Source organism: Acanthochromis polyacanthus, chromosome 19, assembly GCF_021347895.1.
Source record: "Acanthochromis polyacanthus isolate Apoly-LR-REF ecotype Palm Island chromosome 19, KAUST_Apoly_ChrSc, whole genome shotgun sequence".
NCBI classification, from domain to species: Eukaryota; Metazoa; Chordata; class Actinopteri; family Pomacentridae; genus Acanthochromis; species Acanthochromis polyacanthus.
Window position 1 is genome coordinate 18,478,349 of NC_067131.1, and position 25,360 is coordinate 18,503,708.

The window sequence follows — 25,360 nt, forward strand, 5'->3', positions numbered from 1 at the left end:
TCAAATATTTTATTTGTGAGACTTTATTTAATAGAACTTAATTTGAAAACAAAGATTTTATCAAAGAAAATTCACAGTAAAATGAAAAATGTATATAGTCGAGTTTGACCAAGGTACCTTTGTCGAGTTTAAAGGGGTAAAAATAATATCTTTGTGAGTCGTTTTTTTAAAATCGGATAAACATAACATTAATTTGTGTTTTCAAAAAACTGTAACAAAGGACAGCATGGGCGTAGGTTTCATTTGAACAATGGAGGGGATGCATCAAGCAGGTTTACAGGTTCTAACCCAACTCTTTTCTGCACCAGTTTATTGTGAAAATGTATCTATTTCTATAAAGGAAAACACAAAATTCAGTCATTAGGCATCAGGCATTATAACAATTGAAAATATAAGATAATTAAATGCAGTGGCACTCTTATGATTTCTGTGTTGGTTTCAAATACTTATTCTGCTGTAGATCTTTTCAGTTGCATGTGTTCTAAATACTGAGCAACATATCCCCTGTGTCTCCTCCCTTAATCTGCATTTTTGAGGGTACGACACTTAGATAGTATAGAATCTTTTGGTGGCGGTATCAGGTTTAAGCAGGTGGTAAGAGATGTAGAAATGCAGGGTTTCTTCTCTGTTACAGCAGAAATATGCCTTATACATGTATTCAATATAGTATTCTGAAGTACTTTTATAAACAGCGAATCCCTGTTGTGGATATGTACTAGAAATGAAACATGCACACCATTCTGTTTCAGCTTGATCATTTATTTTTCATTGTAGATTATGTAACAGCTGTGTGTGTCTGTCTGTGTGAGTGTGTTTATCCTTGGTTCATCAGTATAGTATGTGAGCTCAATCCAATTAAACCATCTCATGTGGAGAGAGACCAAACTAAAAATTTTGGTACAGCAATCCTTAAAACCAAATAAAATGTCCACTGGATTCCCACTCTTAGAAAGGGAGATGCAAATTATAATTACAGGCTAACTCTGGTCTTTTGCAGGACGTGAAATCATTCTGAAATTTTTTTAAATTTTCTTCCCCAAACTCAGTAACACTGCATCCATCTCCATTCTAAAAACAAATGGTGTGGCCAGCCGACAGCGCGATTAGCCCTGGGAGTACAGAAGGGGGACATGTAGCTACATTAGTGGCATAGCTGAGCTCTCAATATGAGAAAGCTGACACACTGGAATTGGTCTCTCGTTTCTTATTGTTCATCATAAAAACTGATTCAGTCTTATTTTCTTCATTTGACGTGATTTTATTCTCCTCCTTCTACCCTCCTTGTTCTTCTCTTCAGCATAGTTGTGTATAAAGAGAGAGTAGCTGTTTGGGTCGGCTCTAGCAGCGTTTCTCCTCTGGTAGCGAGTGGAAGATCTCCATGCATGCTGCCATTGTTGCATTTAGTCCTTTTCTGGCACCAGCTTCAGCACTTTGCCAATGGCGATAGTTTTGCCTGGAGGTATGAAAAAAAGTCAGGGGTCATTGGAAAGATAACCCAGACATGCAGAAGAGTTGCATAACATACTAGTAATAATATTCAAACTGTCTTGCAAACAAACACCCACTGTGTCCTTACCTTCGTCTCGCAGTGTGAACCGTCCCATCTGAGGGAAGTCTTTGAAGGTTTCTAAGCAGATGACTCCCGCTGCCCTCAGCCTGGCGATACACACCTGGTCCTGCTTAACAAAGCGTGGTCGTGTTTTGCTTTTCTCCCCCGTCTTCTTGTCCACCAGGCAAATTAAGGCCTGTGGTGACAATTAGATGAGATTAACCACAGTCCAACAAGAACAGGAGGCACTCGAACATCACTCACTGAGCAAGTTCAATAATAACAATATAGTCGAGTAATAGTAAATACTGTTTTGCAGAAGCTTGAGCAGTAGAAGATTGACTTACTGTGATTTGCACTTCTTCAATGCAGGTGTGGATGTGAAGAACTGCATTGTAACCAGGACAAATGATTGATTTGTGCTCAATGATGACGATCTGAAAGAAATGAAATGAGACTTTGAAAAAACAAAACACAGTTGATTTGACTTGCAATATAAAGCAGTGGCTCCCAATCACTTCTTTTTGTTTTTGACTCCATGATACACAGCAAGGACAATATTCAGTTTCATGTGTGCATATAGTAAGACCTAGAGCTGTGGATCACAGTCATTAGCTCCTGTCTCTCTAATGTCTCCTTCCTGAAAAGCTGAAGCTGTACTGGTAAGAACATAAAGATGGCCTCTGAGGGAGCAGCTCATTCTTTGTTTGAGGATCAAACTAGTTAGAATAAATAACTAATAGAAGAAAACCCTGGATTTCTAACAAGGTGTCTCAGGCAGGTAATAAGCAGTATTTTCTGTGGGACAGAATAAACTGCTTTAGCGTGTACATTAGCTTTGCAAGTTGACACGCACAAAAACAGCTTTATAACACAATAAAGGGAAGGGAAAATATGGGCACCTTAAATGTTACTATCACAGTGAATCATGTTGATTTAATTGTGGGAAACCAAGGTCATGATTGTGATTAACATTCAATTAACTGTGCAGCTCGAGTGTAATCTGTTCAAAGGGCTTGTTTTCATTGGAGCTATTTTCCAGCCTGAAGAAAAAACATTTCACAAGAAAAGACAAAAAGATTAGAGACCCACCAGAGATTATTTTGTGTAAGAAGTTAGATTAGTTTCTTATTTCATACCCAGAGGCTGGGAACACTGAAACCACATCTTTCAATTTACCCAAAGCAAGCTACTACATTAAAACTGGCATAGTGGTGCATGCTAGTAAAATGTGTCTTTGAAGAGTCTAGTGGAGAACTTGTTTATTCCTAAACTTTATTCCTGCTGGCATCTGTACTTTTAGTCTAAACACTACACAGTAAAACAAATCAAAACAGTGCGTCAAACACGCCGGTGACCGGCTGGCTTTTAGCAGCGACTCAATATAAATGTCTGGGTTGAAAATGAAACGGTTTGCAGCTCAACCATCCCGCCCACAAAGACTGTGCTTGGACAGACCTTAACCCCAATCATTTGTTGCTGTTGCTATGCCAACCCACAGAAGCATTGATTTAGTTTAGTGTTTTATTTGAGAGAGCAGCACACAAATGCATCAATAGATTAAATACAGAGGCATGTGGTGAGGAGTTTATCTGGAACAAATGAGAACTAATCAAGACTGTGGCTGCCTGAACCTTCAGCTCCAAGAGTTGGATTTAAAAATCTCAGTCAGATGTTCAATACTAACATGCAGTGATGCTGATTATCTGGTCTGTACCTGTGCATCAAAGGTGCGACCAGAGTGGCAGAGGTTGTCGGGGCTACAGAGGATAAAACCAGGGAGGATTTCTTCCTCCTCTATGCCCTTCAGCCTCAACTTTAGGTTCTCCCCAGGACCAGCATCGTCCGTCTCCACATCGTCGCTCAGCAGGCTCAGTACCTCCACTGTGTGCTGCAACAAACACACACAGCTGTCTGTGAATGTCGTTAACCAGGACAACATTGCTGTGCTGAACCAAGACACATGACTTGTGTTAGAAGTGAAACTGATTCTGTGTGGTAATAGGATCCTCTTTCACTTCAAGCTGCAGTACATCCAGTACAAGAATGAGGGCTTTCAAATCGACAGCTTATTGGTCCCTTGGGAGATGAAACAAAGTCATATGGAGGAGAACTCACCCTGTTTGGCATCATGACCAGCTGCTGGGCTTTACTGATGGATCCAGACTCCAGCTTCCCGAGGATAACTGTTCCCATATCCTGCAAATGAACATTGAAAGAGATTGGAGATTTCCAGTGTCCGCAATGTTTGTGATAATTACTGCAAAACAAGGACAATGCTTTATTTAAATAAGCAATGTGTTGATACAGAACACACAAGAAACTCATTTTAGCAGCACATATTGTATATTGCAGATAGTGTAACCACTCTGGCCTTACCAACTGTTTTGTAAACTACTATTTTAAAGCCTTGAGTTTGCGATCTGCACGTTGCCATTTCGTTTTTTTGAAACTATAGCTAACGAGCGAAGGGTAGGGCTGACTGAAAACTGAAGGACATTGTGTATGGTGACAGTGAAGATATCTGTCAATCTGAAGACAGCCACACCCTAAAGCATACCCTGCCTTATCACCCATCTGACTCGAAAAGGGGCCTTAATTTACAACTGAACATCATGCTGCATTAAAAAAAAGAAACGGGCGATGGAGTCCATAAACTTATTAGGAAAATGTTTAACAAGTCAAGTAAAAAAATCGGGTCATTTTTTCACTGGCTTCTATATAATCAGACATCTTTTTTACAATCAAAAGAGTCGGTTACAAAAAAGAACACAGGCTTAATTCATTTCAAGATTGGCTTCATGTTTCAAAGCCGGAGTCCATCCTTTTAACAGTCTATGATTAGTATGCTGGTGGGATTTTAAAAAGATGATCTGCTATGATCTAATGAAAAAAAAACCTTGCTTTATCGTTTTATCTCTCAAAATACAGTATCAGTATCTTGTGTTACATAAATTCATTTGAGCTACATTTATCAAGAGAAGGTAATTGAGCTCAAAAATCTCCGTCAGACTGTCGAGCTCTGGCCTGACTTATACAGACAGAAGAAAACGTTAGGAAGAAAAACATTAAGAGTCTCTAGAACCCTAAAGGAGGAATGAACCACATTCATCCAAAACATCGTCTCTCAAAGGGGGGGTTTATGGTGGTGGTGGACTAACATCTGCAATAGGTGTTCAACTGGGCTGAGATGTAAATGTGCAAATACTGTATATTGGATTTTAATTTAATTTAGTATTCTATAGATTTTAAAATTAGAATTGTTTTTTTAATAATATAGTATTGTACAGCCCCGCCACCCTGATGAGGATTAGCCGTGTATAGAGAATGGATGAAGTATTGTACAGCAGGATTTTCAGAGTATATACTAACCTTTATTGTTAATGTTACTAACCTGCCTTTTTGTTATTTTATGTTGTTGTATGTAAACTGCTGAACACCTGAATTTCCCCAGGGATTAATAAAGTACCTATCTATCTATGTATCTATCTAGAAACTGAAAAGGTCATATCATATGATTCATGCCCTTTCTGTCAAACCATTCAGTGACCCATCTTGCCCTATATGGATGGGGGCATTGTCATCCCAGAGAAGATCACTCACATCAGGACAGAAATATTTCATTCACTATTTTGTATTAATTTGAGGTGACTCTTCCTTTGAAGTATAACAGAGTCACTGAGTCTTCTCACTGTTGGGGTAAAAGGCTTAGCTTTTTAATTTGTCACCCGTCTTTAGTTGTAACACAAGCCTTAGAAAAGTATGGGCTTTTGGAAGGAATAGTTTGACATTTTGTTCAATATGTATATCCACCGTCTTGCTAAGGGCTGGTCACACTCCCTTGTGAATGTGTACAAGGACATCTGAACGCCATGGACAAGAAGCTGTTCTTGTCATAGTACTATCTAGTCTGCATGGAGTTCACTCACAGGCCATGTTCCTTACACTTTGTTTTTTGTACATATTAGACAAGACCTGCTGGTTGTTCATTTTGTACATTTGACCTGAACCGAGCAGCTGTTTCTCACTGTGTCCAATCTTTATGCTAAGTAACTGCTACTGAAAAATTAAAACAATCCGTTCTCCAGAAACCACCGATACAATCAGAGCAATTCTTTTATGCACAACTCTGTGTCCCAGCTGTATCTCGGCTAGCTGGCCATTAGTATGCAGCACCCAGTTAACTGAACCGTAATCCCGTTACATCAGGAGAACACCAGTCGGGTCTACTTAGTCACATAACTGCTACATAAGGCTCTTATGCAATCACAGGCAGAGAGGAGTATTTAAACAAGAGCAAGACAACAGGATAAAGAGAGGAGATGACATACGGAGAAAGGAAAGCACTGATGATTAATGTAAGGAGCTCCAAAATAACTCAATTCCACCAACACTTACAGTATGTGTTGAACTGCTTCCAGCACCTAAACCAAGATAAGAGCCAGGAAGTTGAATTATCTTAAAGCGGAATGACTATGCAGAGGCTGCAGCGTGTGTGTGTCTGAGCACGTTTGTGTGCGCTTGAAAAAAAGAAAATGACAAAAAGAAGAGGGAGCAAAAAAAAAAGATTTTGGCCAAGTGAGCAAAAACCAAACAAAATTTTACACCCACTCATCCCACTGAGACCAGCGCAGCACAGAGAAAGAGCTGCCACAGATTTCTGACTTTCTCTCATAAAAAAGAGACACAAAGCCCTCCAGCTGCTCACCTTGTACTTGTCTACGATGGGTAGTCTGACAGGCCCGTCACTGGATCTGGTGAAGTTTGGCAAACTGTCCAGGTGGGCGATAAATGGCAATCCCCTGGTAAAGAGAAAAAAGAGACTGTCAGTCGTTAGCCAAACAAATCAACTTGTTCACTTTTTGGAGCTGTCAAATCTTTCCTCACGAGTGCAGCTATTGTGTTTTCCCATGGTCTACATTGAGTGATTTGTGACACTTACTTCAAGTACACTGTGGCAGAATTTTGTTTATTTTTCAGGCAAACCACAGCTGAGTATAAAGTCTGAGGGAGGAGAAAATGTTGCAGCAGCAACTGGTAAAATCCAGACTCTATAAAAACCATCCATCCATTCTCTATGCACCGCTTTATCCTCACTAGGGTCGCGGGGGGTGCTGGAGCCTATCCCAGCAGGGGACACCCTGGACAGGTCACCAGTCTGTTGCAGGGCTACATATACAGACAGACATTCACACTCATTCACACCTATGGGCAATTTAGAATAACCAATTAACCTCAGCATATTTTTGGACTGTGGGAGGAAGCCGGAGTACCCGGAGAAAACCCACGCATGCAGGGAGAACATGCAAACTCCATGCAGAAAGATCCCAGGCCCCGGCCGGGATTTGAACCGGGGATCTTCTAAGGCGAAAGACAGAGGAAACAAATCCGCTAAATTCTTTTTCTCCAGGAGTGGTGTTCACCAATCAAGATTTTTGTATATTTTGGGGGGAAAAAAAGTTGAGTATATTGTCAGATTCCGTGGAATCACATGGATTGAATCTTAACAATTCCTACTATCATCGCTGGAATGTATTTCTGACATTTGTGAATTTTAATACAATAATGTCGAACTCGTGTTCGTATGACTCACAGGATGTAGGATGTGTGTATAAGCCTGCCATTGACTGCTCATTTCCTTTGGCGTTCTCCTCTCCTTCCACTACCTACGTCTTACCATTTTCAAAATCCACTTTGCTACAGGAAACACAACCTCCAGGTTAGCAACCAATCCCATTTTGCAGCCTTGTTATTATTTTTTTAAATTGGATTATCAATTTTATTCTCAATGCTCGCCTCCCTGCATGCTAATGTTCCACTAAAGCAACTCCACCTGTCATTATTTTTACGGAACACAAAAGTTACATCCTTCACAAGATGACTGTGATTGGCTGAAAGTAATATAAACAAGCTAGTGTGTTTTTTTCTTCGTGTAGATGACTGATAAATGAAGTGCAGCCAGACCGTTATGTTCTACTGAGTGGGCCAGCTAAGCACGACTAAATTCATGTCTACATTGTGGCTTTGTTTCACAAAAAACAACAACAGTGCTCATGGCAATGTCTGTAAAATTATCATTTCAAGTCAGGGTGTAAAATCAACAATATGCTCAAATATCTTTCTACACCACGGGTGCTTAAATTCTGGGAAAGCCGTGTATTTGAAACTCCACGCACGACTTCCATTTGTTCCCAAAGGAGTAGCAAGTTTGTTACCAAGGGTAAATATATTGTATTAATAGCATTGGTGCCACAAAAAAAAAAAGAAAAAAAAAAAAAAAAGCATTGGTGCCACACAGGCAGGCTTCACACATTTTTTCTACATGAAAACGATTGCTGTAAAGTCACATAATCTCCTTTAGATGATGACAGGCACACCGTTGCTACAGCCAACTTGACTTGTCCATCAACTTCCACAGCACAGTGGCCTCGACAATGAAAATGTAGCATTTTTCCACACAGAAGTTTAAGCAGGATTCAATAAGTGATTTGATTCAGAATCCAGCCAATAAGCAGAATTGATTAAGTCTCATCAAATCCTATCCCAAGTGAGGCGGACTGATACTATTACGGGATTGTTAGGATTACAGTTTATCAGCTCACTGTTGATAGGGATGGTTAGTATAATTCTTTTTTTATATATATTTTGTTTGTGCCATTTTCAGCTTTATTTGCATTGTTGTAGTGAAGGTAGACAGAAAACGAGGGAGAAGACATGCAGCAAAGGGCCGCGAGCAGAAATCGAAACTGCTGCGTCGGAGACCAGTCCCTGTACATGGGTCGCCCGCTTAACCTGTTGAGCTATACGGGCGCCAGTATAATCATTTTTGTTAGAATCATCATTATGCTCAATTGTGGTAATGTTCTTTCCTCAGTGATGTCAATCGCCATAATTTTAACTACATATGAGTTTATTATTACTATCTATTTACATAATTTTTTTTAACTTTTACTGATTTACTTGCATACTCACCTACTTTTTACATTATCTAAATATATTTTAAATATTCCCTTTGTTCTCCTTCTCTTTATACATCATGTATACATTTGTATACATCGTGTTATATTGTTCTTTCTTGTTTTGATTTGTTTATCATTACACACACACCTCAACAACTTCTACTCACACAATATCAACTGTCAACTACATGTAAGCCTGTCTGTTCTAGGTGTTGTTAGTGTCATGGCTCAGTGGGTAGAGTGGGTAGAGTGCCCATCTTGTAACTGGAAGGTTGCCAGTTCAATCCTTGGCCCGTCGAACTCATGTCGAAGTGTCCCTGAGCAAGACACCTAACCCCTAATTGCTCCTGATGGGTTGTGGTTAGCACCTTGCACGGCAGCTCCCACCATCAGTGTGTGAATGGGTAAATGTGACATATCATCATGTAAAGTGCTTTGGATAAAAGCGCTATATAAATACAACCATTTATTGTTGAAGTATTAATTTTTCTCTTGTCTTACACTTTCAATAAGCACAAAAAGAAATAATGGGCATTGTATTACTGGTGGGCTTGGTTAAAGCACACCAAAAATATCTGGAGTGGTGATATGATCAGAAAGTACCTACCTGCTGTCACCTTTCGGGAAATAAAATAATGATGCTCTGATACTGATATGGCATTAAAGGAGAGAAGCTGCCAGCAGCCGATCCAAGTAGACTAGCCTTGCAGTCAACTGGGTTCAAACTCATTTTTACATCATCTGCACAGATGCAATTCATGTTTTTCTCTAAGGCCAGTGGTTCTCAAAGTGTGGGCTGTGGAGCGCGAGCAACTGAGAGGGAAAGGCTGTCTACCTGGAACTGATTAACTGAACTATTGTTTTAATGTCAGTCTGTTTTTCGCGACGCACAACAATACTCAAACTGCGCTGTCACTTTAACCGTCCCCAATTCGTTCTGCTTCGCTCACGGTGATTAGCTGTCAGTAGCTGCAGAGAATGGAGAAGTATTTGACTAGGAAGAAAAGGAAAACTGAGCAGAAGACAAACAAGATACAACCTCCTAGAAAACAAGTCAAGAAAACATGACGAGGCTTATTTTGCTCTTGGCTTCACAGTGAATGTGGTAGGAGGTGAGGAGAGACCCGTGTGCTTTATGTCAGCAAACTCTCGCAGCGAACAGTATGAGACCAAACAAATTAAGAAGAGACATAGAGACATTACATCCCAGTCGCATCAAAAAGCGACTTGACCTCTTTCAGAGAAAACTTGGCGAATATCACAAGCAGGAAGTTTCATCAGTGAAGAGCAAAGCACAAAGTGTCATATAAAGTCGCATACAGAATCGCCAAGAGCAAGAAACCACATAGAATAGCTGAGGATGCCATAGTCTCCGCTGATATGGTGTCAACAATAATTGATGAGACAACTGCCGCAAAAATGTTATTTGGCCAAATATCTGCGCATGTGCACCATCCCCTATTACAAAGTTACTGAAGAGGGGAATGAAAGTTTTCCTCCTCCAAAGGGGGACCTGACAGAAACAGTTTGAGAGCCACAGCTTTAGGCGCACCTGAACCAAAACTTTTTCACTGCATCCTTTTGGTAATAATTTATGACAAGCACTACCTGTTCTCTTTAATAAGCACAATCTGGGACATAGAGTTAGTAAATATTAGCATTTCTTTGGGTACATTATAAGGCGTGTAAAATACTGAGTCAGTTTAGAGGAGGAAAATGTAACCCAGGTTGTTTTCTAAAGCTAAAATTTACCCATATCCCATAAACATCTCATATAAATATATATATATATATATATATATATATATATATATTTATATATATATATATATATATATAAATATATATATAAATATATATATATATATATATATATATATATATATTTTTATATATATATATATATATATATATATATATATATATATATATATATATAATATATATCGGTATACACAACTACAAAGCCAGCAAAAGAGAAGACCCCACTTGGTTCCTGCAGCACACACAACTCAGGTGAGTGGAGTGAAGGAATGAGTTGAACCCAAGCGACTTTATCTACCTCAGTAGGTCACACAGAGACCAAGAAGACACACCTGATCACCGTTAGGCACTCTGTTGTAAGTAATGACAGGGTTCAGTCAGATTTGACAGATTTTTGGTTGCATGCTGGTGCCCTAGCCAATATTTCATAATCTTTTTTTATTCATTGAGGTGGAAAAAAAAACACAACTTTGACATGAGAGAACCAGAGTGTAGTGAATTATAAATGGAGTGCTGGGATGTGAGTACTTTATGTAATCAGGAAAAACAAACTATCTAAAACATTTCATCATTTGGGTAAATGGATCATGTGTTCCTTTTAGGAGGGCTGACTTACGTGTACCAGGGGCATTCAGGTACTGGGTCCTTGAGGTTGGCACCTGTGAGTCCAGAGCAAGGCATAAAGTGGATGTCCTTTTTAGGGTTGAAGCCCACCTTCTTTAAAAATGGCACCAGCTTCTCCTTACACTCCTCATACCTGCAAGAACGTAGCAAAAAACACAAGACTATCCGATTCAACAAATACACTAAAACTCCTGAACAATTTACTTTTAGCTGGAACATGTGCAGACACTTTGTGTGATGAGCACGAGGGAACCATAAATGAACACAGATTCATCTCAGTGCAACAGCAGGTCAGTCATTTGTATGTGACTGGTAATATTTTCAATTCCAAAACACGCTAAATTAGTTTTCGAGGTATTTCATGTTCCTCTTTTCTTTCTAAAACTAACCAAGAGACCAACATTCACATAAAAATGAATGTCAGATCTATGTTATTCTCAGCCACGCTCACCTTTCTAGGCTCCAGTTGACGGTGGGATCATCCATTTTGTTGATCAGGACGATTAGATGTTTAACCCCTGCTGTTTTAGCCAGCATGGCGTGTTCCCGTGTCTGTCCACCCTTCTCAAATCCAGTCTCAAATTCTCCCTTTCTTGCTGAAATCACCTAACACAGACCAATAAGGGAAGTAGATGTGACTTTACCGTCTAGACCATGTGTTAATGATCCTGTTTTCTAGATACTTAATGCACTTTGGCAGTGGAGAAAAGGATTATGTTGCGGAAGTTGTTACAAAAGTATCCACATATTTTTTGGAGGCTTTTTTATGTCCATGTGACGACTGGTTTGCCTCACCAGGACTGCCAGGTCAGCTTGTGACGCGCCGCCAATCATGTTGGGGACAAAGCTCTTGTGTCCGGGTGCATCCAGGATGGTGAAATGTTTTTTCTCAGTCTCAAAGTACGCTCTCCCAACCTCAACCGTCTTCCCTTTGTCTCTCTCCTCCTGATTTGTGTCCAGAGCCCACGACAGGTACCTGCAACCACCATGTACATTCATTTCTTTTATTCATGTTTCAGAAAAATGCCCACACCTGGCAAACAAGCCAAATCAAATCAGAAAACATTTTCCATATTTGTTAAAACACTTCTTCTGAAATGCCGGTGATTAGCTGCTGAATGACTTGAATAAAAATAGACTTCTCTCACCATGTCTCCCTGTTCTTTTCTTTTGCTTCTCTTTCATACTTTTCCAGAGTTCGCTTGTCCACCATTCCAGTTAAATACCTAACAAGGACAACACAGAGAACGGAAAAGTTGACAGAACTGGCAGCAGCACGACTGAGAGGATTCCTACATACGTTCTGTTTGAAAGTTCTGCACTTCTCCAGACACAAATTTCCAGACTTCTCAGGAGATTTTGAAGCCTAGCCACGCTAGACCCATGTTTCTGAAGGCACAAGGGTCTAGGGAAGCTCAACAGGGAGGGAGGCGGGCTAAAAGGTTGTCTATCAAATCACTCTGCAGCAATTGGGTAGGTATACAACCAATCAACGCAACGAATAGGCTGACGTAGTTCCGAGAGCGCCGGCGGATTGTGGCTAAGTCCCATTAGCTTCCCAACCAGCGGAGCCAACTGGTATATTAAGGATTTGCCATATCCCGTCGGCATAAGTCCCAATACGTCTTTCTTCTCAATGAAACACTTCAGTGCCGTCCTTTGTTTATCTTTCAAGTTCAATTTTAGCTTCAAATCTTTAAGGGCTGTGGCCAAAGCCGAGTCGAAAGATAACTGTTTATTGTGCGCCGGTTGTTTCTCTCAGAATCGTCGCGCCTCTGTCGTCACTTAGCTACGCCCGCCTTCTGACTCTACACTTCATGGTGATTGGTCCGGCCAGTTTTAGGAGAATCCAGCCTCGAGCCTTATGGAGGGTAACTAGACCCACCCTGGCAGAGAATTAAATTTGTTGCCTTGGGTTGTCTAGCGCGGCTAGACTAGAGATTTTGCAGATCATCTTTGAAATCAGAGATAGATATCAGATGTTTTTTTAAATCTAATTTGTATGTTACACTTTGAATATATGCCATTTTGTTATGCTGGAAGGTTGTAACTCTTATGATTCTAGTAACCCTGAAGTCAGACAAGTTCAGTGCACAGCAGTTTATTCAAGCCGCAATGCTAAAGCAGTGAGCAACAAGGAAGAACAACAAAATCTCTACCCAAAGAGGACTGCTGCTGCTTAGAATAAATTGTCTTTCCTGAACATATTTAATAAATACTATTATACTGTGGGTCCCCACATATTGTTTATCCTTTTTATAAACAGGAACCAAAAATGAATTAAAAACTGTTAAACAATTACATTTTGACGGCGTCTGGGCAGACTTGTTTATTGACTGTGAACGCAGCCGTGAAATTATGGTTTCCTCATGCAGAAAAGATACTCCATTTACTTTTCTGATATCTTCATCACAGCATAACTCAGAAATACTGAGGCGAGTTTATATTTGGCTATTTGCATTTATTCAAAGTCCATTCAAAGATATTGCCACGTTTTCTTTCAGTTCAATTCTATTCAGTTTTATTTATATAGCACCAATTACAGGTCAAATTGTCTCAAGACACATTACAGACCCAATATGCCTGAACCTTTCAAGCAACATAGTTTGGTTATGGATTTGGTTCAGTTAAGAGGCGTTTTTCTCATTAAGAGGGTGTGCGTTTTTCACGACACGTTTCTTTCTCTAACTTTCAACAACATTAAACTCGCTCTGAACCGCGCTCTCTCATACAGTGGGAAACATTTTGCTGCACTGGCTGCCTGTTCCAAACATACATTAAAAACTCTCACAATGATCTGAAAACACAAAGACTTTTTTTACACTCTCTTTTCTTCTTCTTTTTTTTATACCTGTTCAGATGTGGAAATTGCTAAAAATCAAATTCCATACTTTTTCATATGGTGTGGGAATCCGAAAATGTTGTTGTACTAATTTGAAATGTGGCATTATGGCAGCAAAATCTAAAGTGGAAATATGTTGTATGTCATCTGTTACTCTGCAGCTAACAGCCATAGTGCTTTTGTTTTTCTGAACACTGCAGCTGTAAAAGATGATGCAATACAGTATGTACACAAATTTGATGATTTCCTGCCAACAATAACATTCAACTCTGTTGTTAATTTGCTGTGTCTCAATGCAGTAGAGTTTTTCCATATGGTTTTCAGATTTAAGGGTCAGTATATATGAACAGGTTATATTGCACTTTCCATTTACGATCACGTCCTATAGAAAAGTAATCAACCAAAGCAGAACCTGATAAACAGATGACTTACATGATCTGGCCTCCGATAGTTGATTTGCCGGCATCTAACACATGAAAACAAGAAGAAACATTCCAGGATGAATAAATCTTTTCAGAACTTTCCTTATACAAAAGAATATAGACATATAAAGACGAGACGCACCCACGTGACCGATGAAGACCACGTTCACGTGTTCTTTCTTGGGAGCATCTGGAGGTGCCGGAGCCACTTTGGGCATGGGCATCTCCTCTTCTTCCTCCTCCATCATCTCGTCTTCCTCTTTACAAGCGGCGCCCCCGTCCTCGGCGGCTCCTCCCGTCCCCTGGTCCTCCTGCCCTCCACCTCCTTCGCCTCCCCCCGGCTCCTCCTTCTGCTCCCACGTCTCCTCCTCTGTGGTCATGTCGGCCTCTGTGCCTCCGTTCTCCACTGGAGCTACAACCATACACATTTAGTACTTGTCTAGTTCAGTTTCTCTTTTGCAAGAACTGCAATCGTAAAAACAGCTTGGAGTTGTTATTCGTGCACTAAGCGGAATTTCTATTTCAGAAATACTGTGTGGTTTGATAAAAACCCACTTTGACTGACAGTGAGTGACTACTGACTGATTCTGGATCCTGGATGGTATTCAGGCTAATGAATGATATCTGCCAGTTCTTTTTCTCACACTTTAATCATTTTACCACATTTGTACAAAAACTTGGAATGAGATCCCCTCTTGGACACTTCAAATAAGCAACAGCTTCAAAGACAGCACTGACTGCGCTAAGTTAAATTAGCTACGTTCAGCTCCACTGTCTACAGCACACATACACACACACACACACACACACACACACACGACTTATCTTGGGAATTTGGTTTCTTAAACACGACTGTATTTTTTTCACCTCCACCAGGTGAGCTGTCACACATAATCACAGTTTATCAGCTGCAGGTGAATCATTTGTTACAGAGTTGAATCCACAACTGGATGTTATTTTAGTGTAAAAGTCTAATCAGTTTGCTAAAGTCATAATATATTTCTGTCATTTTAGGTGTTCATAGGGTGATTTATCCATTTCACAGTAGAATATTTGCACCAGTGACATTATTGTGCGTGTAGGATTCACTACAGAGAAACTGCTCCAATCATTAAACCAAATTATGTTCACAGGTAGACGAGTAACATTTTATGGTGCCATAAGTTGCTATTGTTTGATAAGCTATCATAACACATGGACATCCATCCTTCCCTTATCTATATACCGCTTTATGCTCTGTAGGATTGCGGGGAGATGGGAGCCTATCCCAGCGGACCTGAAGGCAGAGTGCACTCGGGACAGGTCACACCTGGCCAGAATTTTCCAAATTTAAATCATAAAAAAACCACAGATGTTTTGTCAATCACTGAACTCTTTCCCCTCAAATCCGGCAGCAACTCTTCTCCTGGGTTGTTTTGAAATGCGGTCAACCAAATAACCAACATGTGAACTGTACCTATGTTAGCCTGTGGACCTCAAATAATTAGTCACATTCACTGTAAAACATAACTTCGCGATTTCCTGTAAAATTTACATATTTTTAATTTAATTATCTTCAATCCTAAAACACCATCATGAAATTCACTTTTGGGTTTTGGTTTTTGACACCCTGGACAGGTCACAGTCCATCGAAGGGCTAACACAAAGAGGGAGGTTTTTTTTTTTTTTTAATATTTTCCAATATAGGCTTAACTTATTGAATTTTTAAATCTTGAAAGCTGTAAAAGTAAAAGTGAGATTTGTATTCCAGGATGCACCAGCTACTGTTGCAGCTGTTACTTTAATCTACTTCTACTGTGTAATATGTGTGGTACGACCATTTTTGTGCTTCATTTTGTGCAGTCTGCTAACTCTGTTGCTAAAGCACAATTGATGCAATGTTCTGTGAAACAAGTAAACTAAACTAAAAAAAACAGTAACAAGAGTACACTGAAATCTGCTGAGCCTTGCAGAAGAAGCATCTACCCATGGCAACACACAAATAAGCCTCCCATTTCTCTAACTATGACATTACGCAGCCCAGCAGTCATGTACAATGCCTATTTTCTTTCCAACTCTCTCCATTTATAATCAGCCAGTGAGAAATTGCTACTAGCAACTCAGAAAGCCATTCATGCTTTGACTATGTCGACAGTCTCATCAAGCTGTAATTAAGCAGCTTTCAGACATGTTTGGAGAAATTTAAAGTGGCAAACAGTAGAACGAGCATCTCCATTAATATTTCTGCAGGAAATGTGAAAAGGGAAGGTTCCTCCAGACCTAACTCCCTCATCTGGCTCTTATTATGTATGCTGCATCTGATCATGGCTTTGTCTCCTTGTCTCACTCTCACTCCAGCTGCAGTGCTCAGCCTCTCTATTAAAAAACTAAAACACCACTAAATCTATAACTTGAGAGTTGAGCAGCGTCCTGGCTGAGGAATGAGCCTGGAATCAAAACTAATCAGCACATTTTTTCTTGAATAACCAAATCAGAGTGTTCTGACACACAGCAGGCCGGGGCCTTGGACACCCAGCACTTGACACATATCACAGCATGTGCCAATGGGATGTCTATTTTGAGCAGGGACAAGTAAGGTTGCATCATATTCTACGTAGGCCCGAGCACATGGGTTTACCAATGCCAGAAACCCAAATATGGTTCAGCAAGTGAAACAACTAGCAGGAAATCTCAGTACGTACCCAAGCATTGCCTGATTTCAAATCTGACTGCAGGTATTTTGGCACACCTTAACCACACCTCTCCTCCGTTAACAAACTATCTGACAATTAGATTTGTAACGGTATAGCCTGAACATCTTGTGTGTTAAGTGCACATCGGATGCATACCGGCTGTCTCTGCCACCTCCATGCTGGCAACTGGATCAGAGGAACCTTTAGGGACAGAAAACACAGCTTGTCAAACTTGGATGTGTAAGAAAAGGAAGGTTACGTTTTATATTTAGTTGGTAGTGTTAGTGAGTTATGAATGAGCTGCTACACTGTTACAACACATGAGTAGCACTTAAGCCGACTTGTTGATTAGTTAGTGGAGATAACTGGCAGCGGCTGGACGGAGCACCGCGAATTCCACACAGGAAGGCTAACTTAGCTGAATTAGCACACAAGCTAGCAAGTTAAGCTAACTTCCAGGCAGCTGTCTGCCTTTAACCCACCGTCTGAAGCCGGCATTTCCACGGTGCTGGCTTGAAGGAAGCTCGGCACAAACACCGGGGCGTTAACGTTAGGGACAAACGGCTTGGCGTTGACGTTAAGGGCAGCAAAGGCGGTTGGGAGCCCCGCCGCGGCAGCCGGGGCCTCGGCATCCTCCTCCAGTTCCCACGAATCCGGGGCTGTGTCTCTCGGGTCCATCGCTGCGTTTTCCAGAGTTGACAAGCTTTCCACCGCCGCGCAGCGTGGATGGTTTTTGTGATTCCGTTAAAAATCGTTTAGTTGCTGGTGTTTTAGACGCTATGCAGCAGGTTTACAGAAGTTCCCATCGCTTTGTTAAGCCTTGCTTTGACAAGCATATGGATCCCGTAGCTGACGAGAGGTGGTCTACAGCAGCTGTACTACCGGCACACACCGCTAGAGGCCAGCATAGGACTGCTGCTTACCTGCACTCATAGAAACTAAACAAACACTCATCAGTTAGCTGTAAAATTATAACAAATAGGCTTTTGTTTATTTTAACACCACTGAAACACAGTGAACAACACAACGGAGCATATTAAATACAGCAAAATACATCTTTGAAAACATACCATAGTGCATAACTGCCAGTGTAACTGTAACAAGATATATAAAATTAAGAAACTCTATCAATAAGTTAATTAAAAATACAATAAATAACTCCACAGCTGAGCAGAAAACAATGTGAACATGTTAGTCTCATCTCTTCCTTTTGTCCTTCACTCTTTGGCGTCAGTAACTCCTCCACCAGAGATGGCAAAGGTGGCTTCGTTCTCAGGCATATCAGGACTGAAGGAAATCACAAAGAGGTGGATAAGTGGAGCGGATGTGTCGCAGAAATTGCTAAACTTCACCTAACTCGAGCCCAAAAGGTTTTCTTTATCTAAAAGTTTGAGTCTAGGTCACTATGGTCCAATACCATGTGCTAGGTCACACTCAAGTCCTCAAGTTTCAGTTTCTCCTGCTATTATTGAAATTCACATCATGAACACTAGTAGAAGTGCAATTATTAATTAGCAAATTGTCAACTAATAAATACGACTATTTTGATCATCAATTATTCAGTCTGAGTAATTTTCAACATAACAAAGTGTAAGACAAGGAAACTGATGATTTGGTTTAATTGGCAAGCTGCGCTGCAACTAATTATGATTTTCCCTGCCAATTAATCTGTCAATTGTTTTCTCCATTAATTCGTTAGGTGTTTGTACAATGTCAGAATATGGTGAAAATGTTGACAACTGTTTCCCTAAAGCCCAAGATGACCTCCTCTCACACACAAAGGTATTCTGGTAACTGTCACAGAGAAAGAAATAGAATATATTTATTTTCTTGTTAAAATATTGGATTAAAAAACGCTGAAATCTGAGAATTTTCAAACTTTTTTCTTAAATTTCCAACAGCCAGTAAATTAGATTACTAATTCCAATATAAACATGAATTGTGAGCAGAAACCTTGTTTTAAATATGATGAAAGACTATGTGCTCATCAATGCTCTTTTTTACATGCCATGTAAATGTATTCTTGCAGGTTTATCTACATATAGCACCAGCAAGATTTTGGAGATGTATTGTTTTTTTGTAAATGTGGTTTGGCTGTTGGTGGCTTTAACCATTAACAACATAGTGTTTAACTTGTTTATTCTGAACTATTTTCGGGTACATCTATGATTTTGATTATGCTGTTTGTACGGGTTTGATCTGGAGACAGTGTGAATTTAATTTCAAATTACTAAATACCTGTCAAATATCTTAGCAATTCTCATTTCTCCACGCCCCTTCCTCAGGCTGATCCGTGTGGTGGAGGCGTGGGCCAGGATGTGTCCGCCTATTGGCTTCTTGGGATCAGCCTGAAACCTGAAATGAGTCCGAAGGTTAAACAAAAATTCATCAGTGTTATATAGAATGCCCTCAGCACAAATTCTATCCTATTTAGTCTGAATGAGGAGGTTTGCGATCTCTTACGTCATTCCTGCTCCAGGGTCAGCTGTCATCTGGTTGGTGATGAACACGGCTACATTGTACTCTGATCACAAAAATAAAAAACAGTAGTCCACAATCAGCAACTTCTGCATTTTCTGTATAGATTATATACTAAATATAAGCACATATTTTATGTAGGCCAGTACAGACTTGTGGTTCAGCACACCTTCAGAGATTTTCTGCAGCCTCGAAAGCATCTGTGCCAGTTTCTGTTGCCGCTCAGCCAGCTCCCCTCGACCAGAGAAGTCTACTCTGAACAGAGCCATGATGGAGTCGATGATCTAACAGAGAGGAGCGAACAAGTGGAGTGAAAAGTTGCCTTACTTTTAGATGTCTTGTCAGTTATTTCTTGAACATATATTAACCTCAATTTACTAGATAGAGCCTATAAATGAAATAGAAAGGAGTGCGGATGCCACCAGAATAATGCATTTGGGATAAAGTGCTGCTACTTACCAACAGTTTGAACACTCCTCCTTCTTCATGAAATTTGGCTGCTACAAAGTCCAACAGCTCCATCTGGTGTTCACCTAGAGAGAGAGCAGAAAGTTCCTAGGTAAACACAATTTGAAAAGAAAATAACTTTACAAAATGTATCAGTCTTTGCACAACACAAACTATTAAAAACTTTGCAGTAGAAATGAACTGTAGTGTGTGTTCGCACTAGTATAGGCTCGGGCGTAAAGCACATTGTCCAGCACAGCATCGTGATCCACATTAAACCTGTCAGCGATGTCTCTCAGTCGGTCAGGCCGGCTGGAATCAAACAGGTTCAAGTCAAGGATAATGGGTGAAATATTAGCAGATACATTATAATGTCTGGTACCACAATGTCTTTCACTAACATTTTTAAATCAGCACATGCCATAAATCACTGGACAAGACCATGGAGAAGCATTTAGTCAAACCTCTTACTGGGGGCAAAAACTACAAAACATGACACATGAGTAAATTCCTAAATACAGCCAATTTGAGATTTGCAACTTTAAATGAAGTGAACATGCCAAATGTTGTAATGCTGTTCCTGCTGTAAGGATACAAGGTGTGCTCTGTGTCAATGAAGATGACTTTTCCACCGGAGTATCCGTCCTCACCTGGCAGCTGAGCAGTGACTGAATAGAACCGACACAGAATCAGTTTGATCACTTTTTTAAAAATTATTGTTTCTGCTGTTTGAAGCACTTTGAAGTAGACAGTGTGAAAAGGCTTCTTGCTTACCACAAAGTGTGTGAGACAGCTGGGTTTTCCCTGTGCGGAACTCTGAAGGAGGAAGTGCAGCAAACAGAGTATTTTGTGTGATGGTTAGAAACTACACCGTGTGCCGCATTAAACAACAGGGAGGCATTATAGAGCACTTTACGAAAGGGTGTCTCCTCACCTCCAAAGGCCTCCGTGATAGCCATACTCTCTATACCTCCACCCAACAGTTTGCTGTAGAGATATGTGCATAAGTAAAAAAGATATTCAGTTATATCATTATTTTAGTTATAACATCTATCAAATGCTGCTGTTGGTAATGGGGAACAATTTTACACATTTAACAATTTAGTGCCAGTTGAAACTTAAATAATGTTAATTAATTGCTTAAAGAACTAAGATTAGACAATAAATGAGCTCTATCCCAGAGTTTTCTTGCCTTGAGGAATTTTTTGCACACCTGAAAAAGGTTTTTTCAACTATTTTTGTTCATTGGAGTTTCATTTACTCAAGTCTAATGGACATTTTTATTTATCAAATGGTAAGAGATCACAGGAAAATGCTTAGATTTCTGCCACATAAGGTAACACAGATACATTGCCTTTAGTGTACGGGGACCCAACATGTTTACTGTTGTTTGCAATCATGTCCAAATGTCCAAATGCCCAGATAAACAATTTTTTACTTTTAAAATACAGAAAGCTCTAGTAACTTGTCTGATCTCACAATATGTGTTCATTAATTCAAATCATACAGTCCACATGATAATGAAATTATGAATAGATCTTAACTTAAACTCCTGGCTCCCAGTTGTGATGTGGAACACGTGCTTCCTCTTCGCACTGTACTCAAAGGCCGTCTGGAAACCGACACTCTGCAATGTAAGAAGAATCATCTAAAATATAATCACTCTAAATGAATTTCAGTTCCAACAATTTCAGTGGGGTGGAACAAGTATTCAGATCCCTTACCTATGTGAAAGTTAAAACATTGGTTCTTACGTTGGACAATTATAATAAGTAAATCATCACTGTGTAAGCAGCATGATACTGGAGCTAGGTTTAATGATTTTATATGCAGGGAGAGGAGATAAATTGAAGGAGTGGTTAGAAGATTAATGGGAGAGAAAAGAAGAAGAGGTTTTTGATTTCAGTTTTTGCCTTTTTTCTCATTTTTAATTTCCTGTGAGATATTGATCATTGGCACATTTATTAAAATGAAACCATGAGAGACATTAAGAGGCGAAAATTTCTAATTGGTAGAGTGGTTATTAAATCATGAACATCTGTAGCTTAACCCCAACCACACACGGCTTTAACCTGTACTTGCGTGTAACCCTTGTGACCATGTTATTTTCCCCAGTGCACCTCAGTCCTTATGGAGCACAGAAAAAGTAGTACAGGTCATATCTTACCAGCATTTTCCCAGCTGCTTCCTTAATCTTTTCCACCTTTGCTTCCGACAGGCCCTTGATGTTGCACAGAGCTTTGCGTGTGGTCATCTGGATCCCCTTCACGGTGCAGATACCCACTGACTTCAGCTTTTTGATGTCTGCCACATTCTGTGGTCACACATCAGAAAGGACAGCGTAATGGTCACTTAGATATTATAGATGTTGACCTGTACTACGACGCTGAAGTTAGCTTCCGATTCGGCAGCTTCCGATTCGGCACTTAAGGGAAAAGTTAAGGGGAAATGAAATGAACGTGCTGTGCGACAGTTTATCCACTGATTATCTGTTTTTTTCGACACTTCTTGATGTGTAAACATTTTAGACATTTGGGTAAGACATTAACTATGCCTGACAAGAGGTATTGTATTGGTAAAATTAGTATTTTATTTGTGAAAACGTTTAAGGGGATATTTCACTGTTTTTGCTTTATAACCAGTCCTTATTAGACCAGGTCCAGATTGAAAACCACTGTACCTACACTCTTCAAATCTGGACTGAATTATTCTACAGAGCCTGTAGATTCATAAAAACACAGTCTCTGATTTGTGAAAACTTCATTCTATTTGTGAAAATGCAATAAAGGCACATTTTACAGTTTTTTTCTCATCCAGACCACATTAGACCAGGTCCAGGTCGAGAACCGCTACACCTAGACTCATCAAATCTGGACTGAATTATTCTACAGAGCCTGTAGATTCATAAAAACATAGTCTCTGATTTGTGAAAATTTTATTCTATTTGTGAAAATACAATAAAGGCACTTTTCAATGCTATTTGTCATCTGGGATGGGGTTGCGCAACTTATTTATACAATTAGTCAGAACAATGGCCTCTACAGATAATGTAACAATGATATAAGAATGCATTTTTTATGTTTTCTCATTCTTCTTCCTTTGATATGTGATTACAGGTACCTTGGTTTTGGATGCAAATTTTGTCCTTCTAACTTTTGGGAGTGTTAACTCTTTTTATGTCAAGTTTTGTCTTTGTAATGATCTGACCAATCATTCACAAAATACTCACAATATATGTCAACAATGGTATCATGAACCTGTGACACCCTATTTCTATCATTAATAAACACTGACAATCTTCAACATACATGGACATGGTTCATGGACTTTCAAAAAAATGTCAACAGAATTATTAACAACAAAACCAACAACAACAATAATAATGATAATAATAATAATAAGTATAAGGTTAAGTATAGGCTCTCGAACTAGACCTGGTCTAATGTGGTCTATATGCTGAAAAAAACAGTAAAAATGTGCATTTATCGCATTTTCACAAATAGAATAAAGTTTTCACAAATCAGACACTATGTTTTTATGAATCTACAGGCTCTGTAGAATAATTCAGTCCAGATTTGATGAGTCTAGGTGTAGCGGTTCTCGACCTGGACCTGGTCTAATGTGGTCTATATGCTGACAAAACAGTAAAATGTGCCTTTATTGCATTTTCACAAATAGAATAAAGTTTTCACAAATCAGACACTATGTTTTTATGAATCTACAGGCTCTGTAGAATAATTCAGTCCAGATTTGAAGAGTCTAAGTGTAGCGGTTCTCGACCTGGACCTGGTCTAATGTGGTCTGGATGAGAAAAAAAACTGTAAAATGTGCCTTTATTGCATTTTCACAAATAGAGTAAAGTTTTCACAAATCAGACATTATGTTTTTATGAATCTACAGGCTCTGTAGAATAATTCAGTCCAGATTTGAAGAGTCTAGGTGTAGCGGTTCTCGACCTGGACCTGGTCTAATGTGGTCTGGATGAGAAAAAAACTGTAAAATGTGCCTTTATTGCATTTTCACAAATAGAATAAAGTTTTCACAAATCAGAGACTGTGTTTTTATGAATCTACAGGCTCTGTAGAATAATTCAGTCCAGATTTGAAGAGTGTAGGTACAGTGGTTTTCAATCTGGACCTGGTCTAATAAGGACTGGTTATAAAGCAAAAACAGTGAAATATCCCCTTAAACGTTTTCACAAATAAAATACTAATTTTACCAATACAATACCTCTTGTCAGGCATAGTTAATGTCTTACCCAAATGTCTAAAATGCTTACACATCAAGAAGTGTCGAAAAAAACAGATAATCAGTGGATAAACTGTCGCACAGCACGTTCATTTCATTTCCCCTTAACTTTTCCCTTAAGTGCCGAATCGGAAGCTGCCGAATCGGAAGCTAACTTCAGCGTCGTACCTGTACTTGTGTATGTTTCAGCTGTTTACTCACAATTCCATGTTTCTGTAGGAGGTCAATGTCTTGGAAGAAAGATTCCTGTTGAGTTTAGAGAAAAGTAAAGTCTACACGAGGAGTTTGCTGAGGAGTAAACTCAATCAATGAGGAAGAAGACATATTTTAGCTTGAAAACAGCTGAAACTGAAATTGCTAATAAATTATGACACACTGTTAGTCTGTCACACTATTTTTTGTAATGTTTGTACCTAAAATGGTGTTTTGAATTAAAAAATGTGTATCAACTGGTGATGTAGACTCTCGCTTAATTAATTGTGGGGGCCATTTTTAAAATAACTATTATATTTATATAACTAGCTATTAATTGAAAAAATACATATCTTACCTCATCATCCTGTAAACAAGTGTCATCTTCAACAACTTGATCCTCTACAACCTTCATATTTGATGCTGAATTTGTTAAACAGTAAAGATAAAATATATTTTACTTGTCAGTAAATGAAGACCTTCAGCGGAAGTCCGAGAAGCTAGCTAAATTAGCTGTTAGCTTACCGCTCACTGGTCAACAACAGACTATAAAATACAAACTGAAATACTGAACAAGATCGTCAGAATTGACTAATTTGCCTATTCGTTTATATTAACGTGCCAACAACGATACCACAAAGCTCCTGACAAAACAATATGCTGTTAAAAGACAGCTGCTCTTTGCTTCTTGTTGTGACTTGCTAGCGGCCAGTGGCGGGAAGCTCTGACTAAGGCGCATTTACGTACAGTTACAAATTCAATTGACCAAGTCAACGAGGAATGCATGACTGACACAAGAATAAATATTGCTTTCGGTTTGGGTGACTGTCATGCCGGTTTTAATGACCTCATCTAATTGAAACATCTCCAGAAAAGGATATGCTGGGTCTGAATTTTAATAAAAGCCAGTTAGTAACTGCATTTGACTGTACAGAACTTGTTGGTTTCAGCAATGAGGACCAGAAGCGAGAAGAGGGCCGCGAATGCAGCATTGGATATGGGCTTTTGCTAAGTGCATGCAGTGATTTATATGTTAAATTATGAATATGCATAATTTCTAGAAAAATGTTTGGACTGTTGTATTATCTGCATTCACTGTATTCTGGATATGGCTTGTATTTATAATATTTTTGGTGTTTTATAGGCCCTGCTGGACTGGTAAT

At 39.4% G+C, this 25,360-nt stretch overlaps 2 protein-coding genes across 2 annotated transcripts; both read right to left on the reverse strand.

Annotated features, from left to right (window-relative positions):
- Positions 1 to 738: 738 nt before the first annotated feature.
- Positions 739 to 17,708, reverse strand: gspt1 (G1 to S phase transition 1). Its single transcript, XM_022217293.2, has 14 exons — positions 17,315 to 17,708; positions 16,989 to 17,033; positions 14,303 to 14,572; positions 14,171 to 14,204; positions 12,045 to 12,122; positions 11,692 to 11,872; positions 11,348 to 11,502; positions 10,889 to 11,029; positions 6,258 to 6,351; positions 3,668 to 3,748; positions 3,267 to 3,440; positions 1,897 to 1,986; positions 1,577 to 1,745; positions 739 to 1,453 (listed from the first exon to the last, which is right to left on the reverse strand). The coding sequence occupies exons 1-14, from the start codon at positions 17,508 to 17,510 to the stop codon at positions 1,401 to 1,403; spliced, it is 1,761 nt and encodes a 586-aa protein (XP_022072985.1). The 5' UTR covers positions 17,511 to 17,708; the 3' UTR covers positions 739 to 1,400.
- An 88-nt stretch (positions 17,709 to 17,796) lies between these two features.
- On the reverse strand, positions 17,797 to 24,612 carry dmc1 (DNA meiotic recombinase 1). The gene is made up of 13 exons (XM_022217297.2): positions 24,556 to 24,612; positions 24,207 to 24,251; positions 21,925 to 22,071; positions 21,302 to 21,384; positions 20,692 to 20,744; positions 20,532 to 20,573; positions 20,353 to 20,425; positions 19,978 to 20,069; positions 19,770 to 19,843; positions 19,480 to 19,594; positions 19,296 to 19,356; positions 19,071 to 19,187; positions 17,797 to 18,119 (listed from the first exon to the last, which is right to left on the reverse strand). Exons 1-13 carry the CDS (start codon positions 24,610 to 24,612, stop codon positions 18,050 to 18,052), a joined length of 1,029 nt encoding a protein of 342 aa, XP_022072989.1. The 3' UTR covers positions 17,797 to 18,049.
- Positions 24,613 to 25,360: the final 748 nt, after the last annotated feature.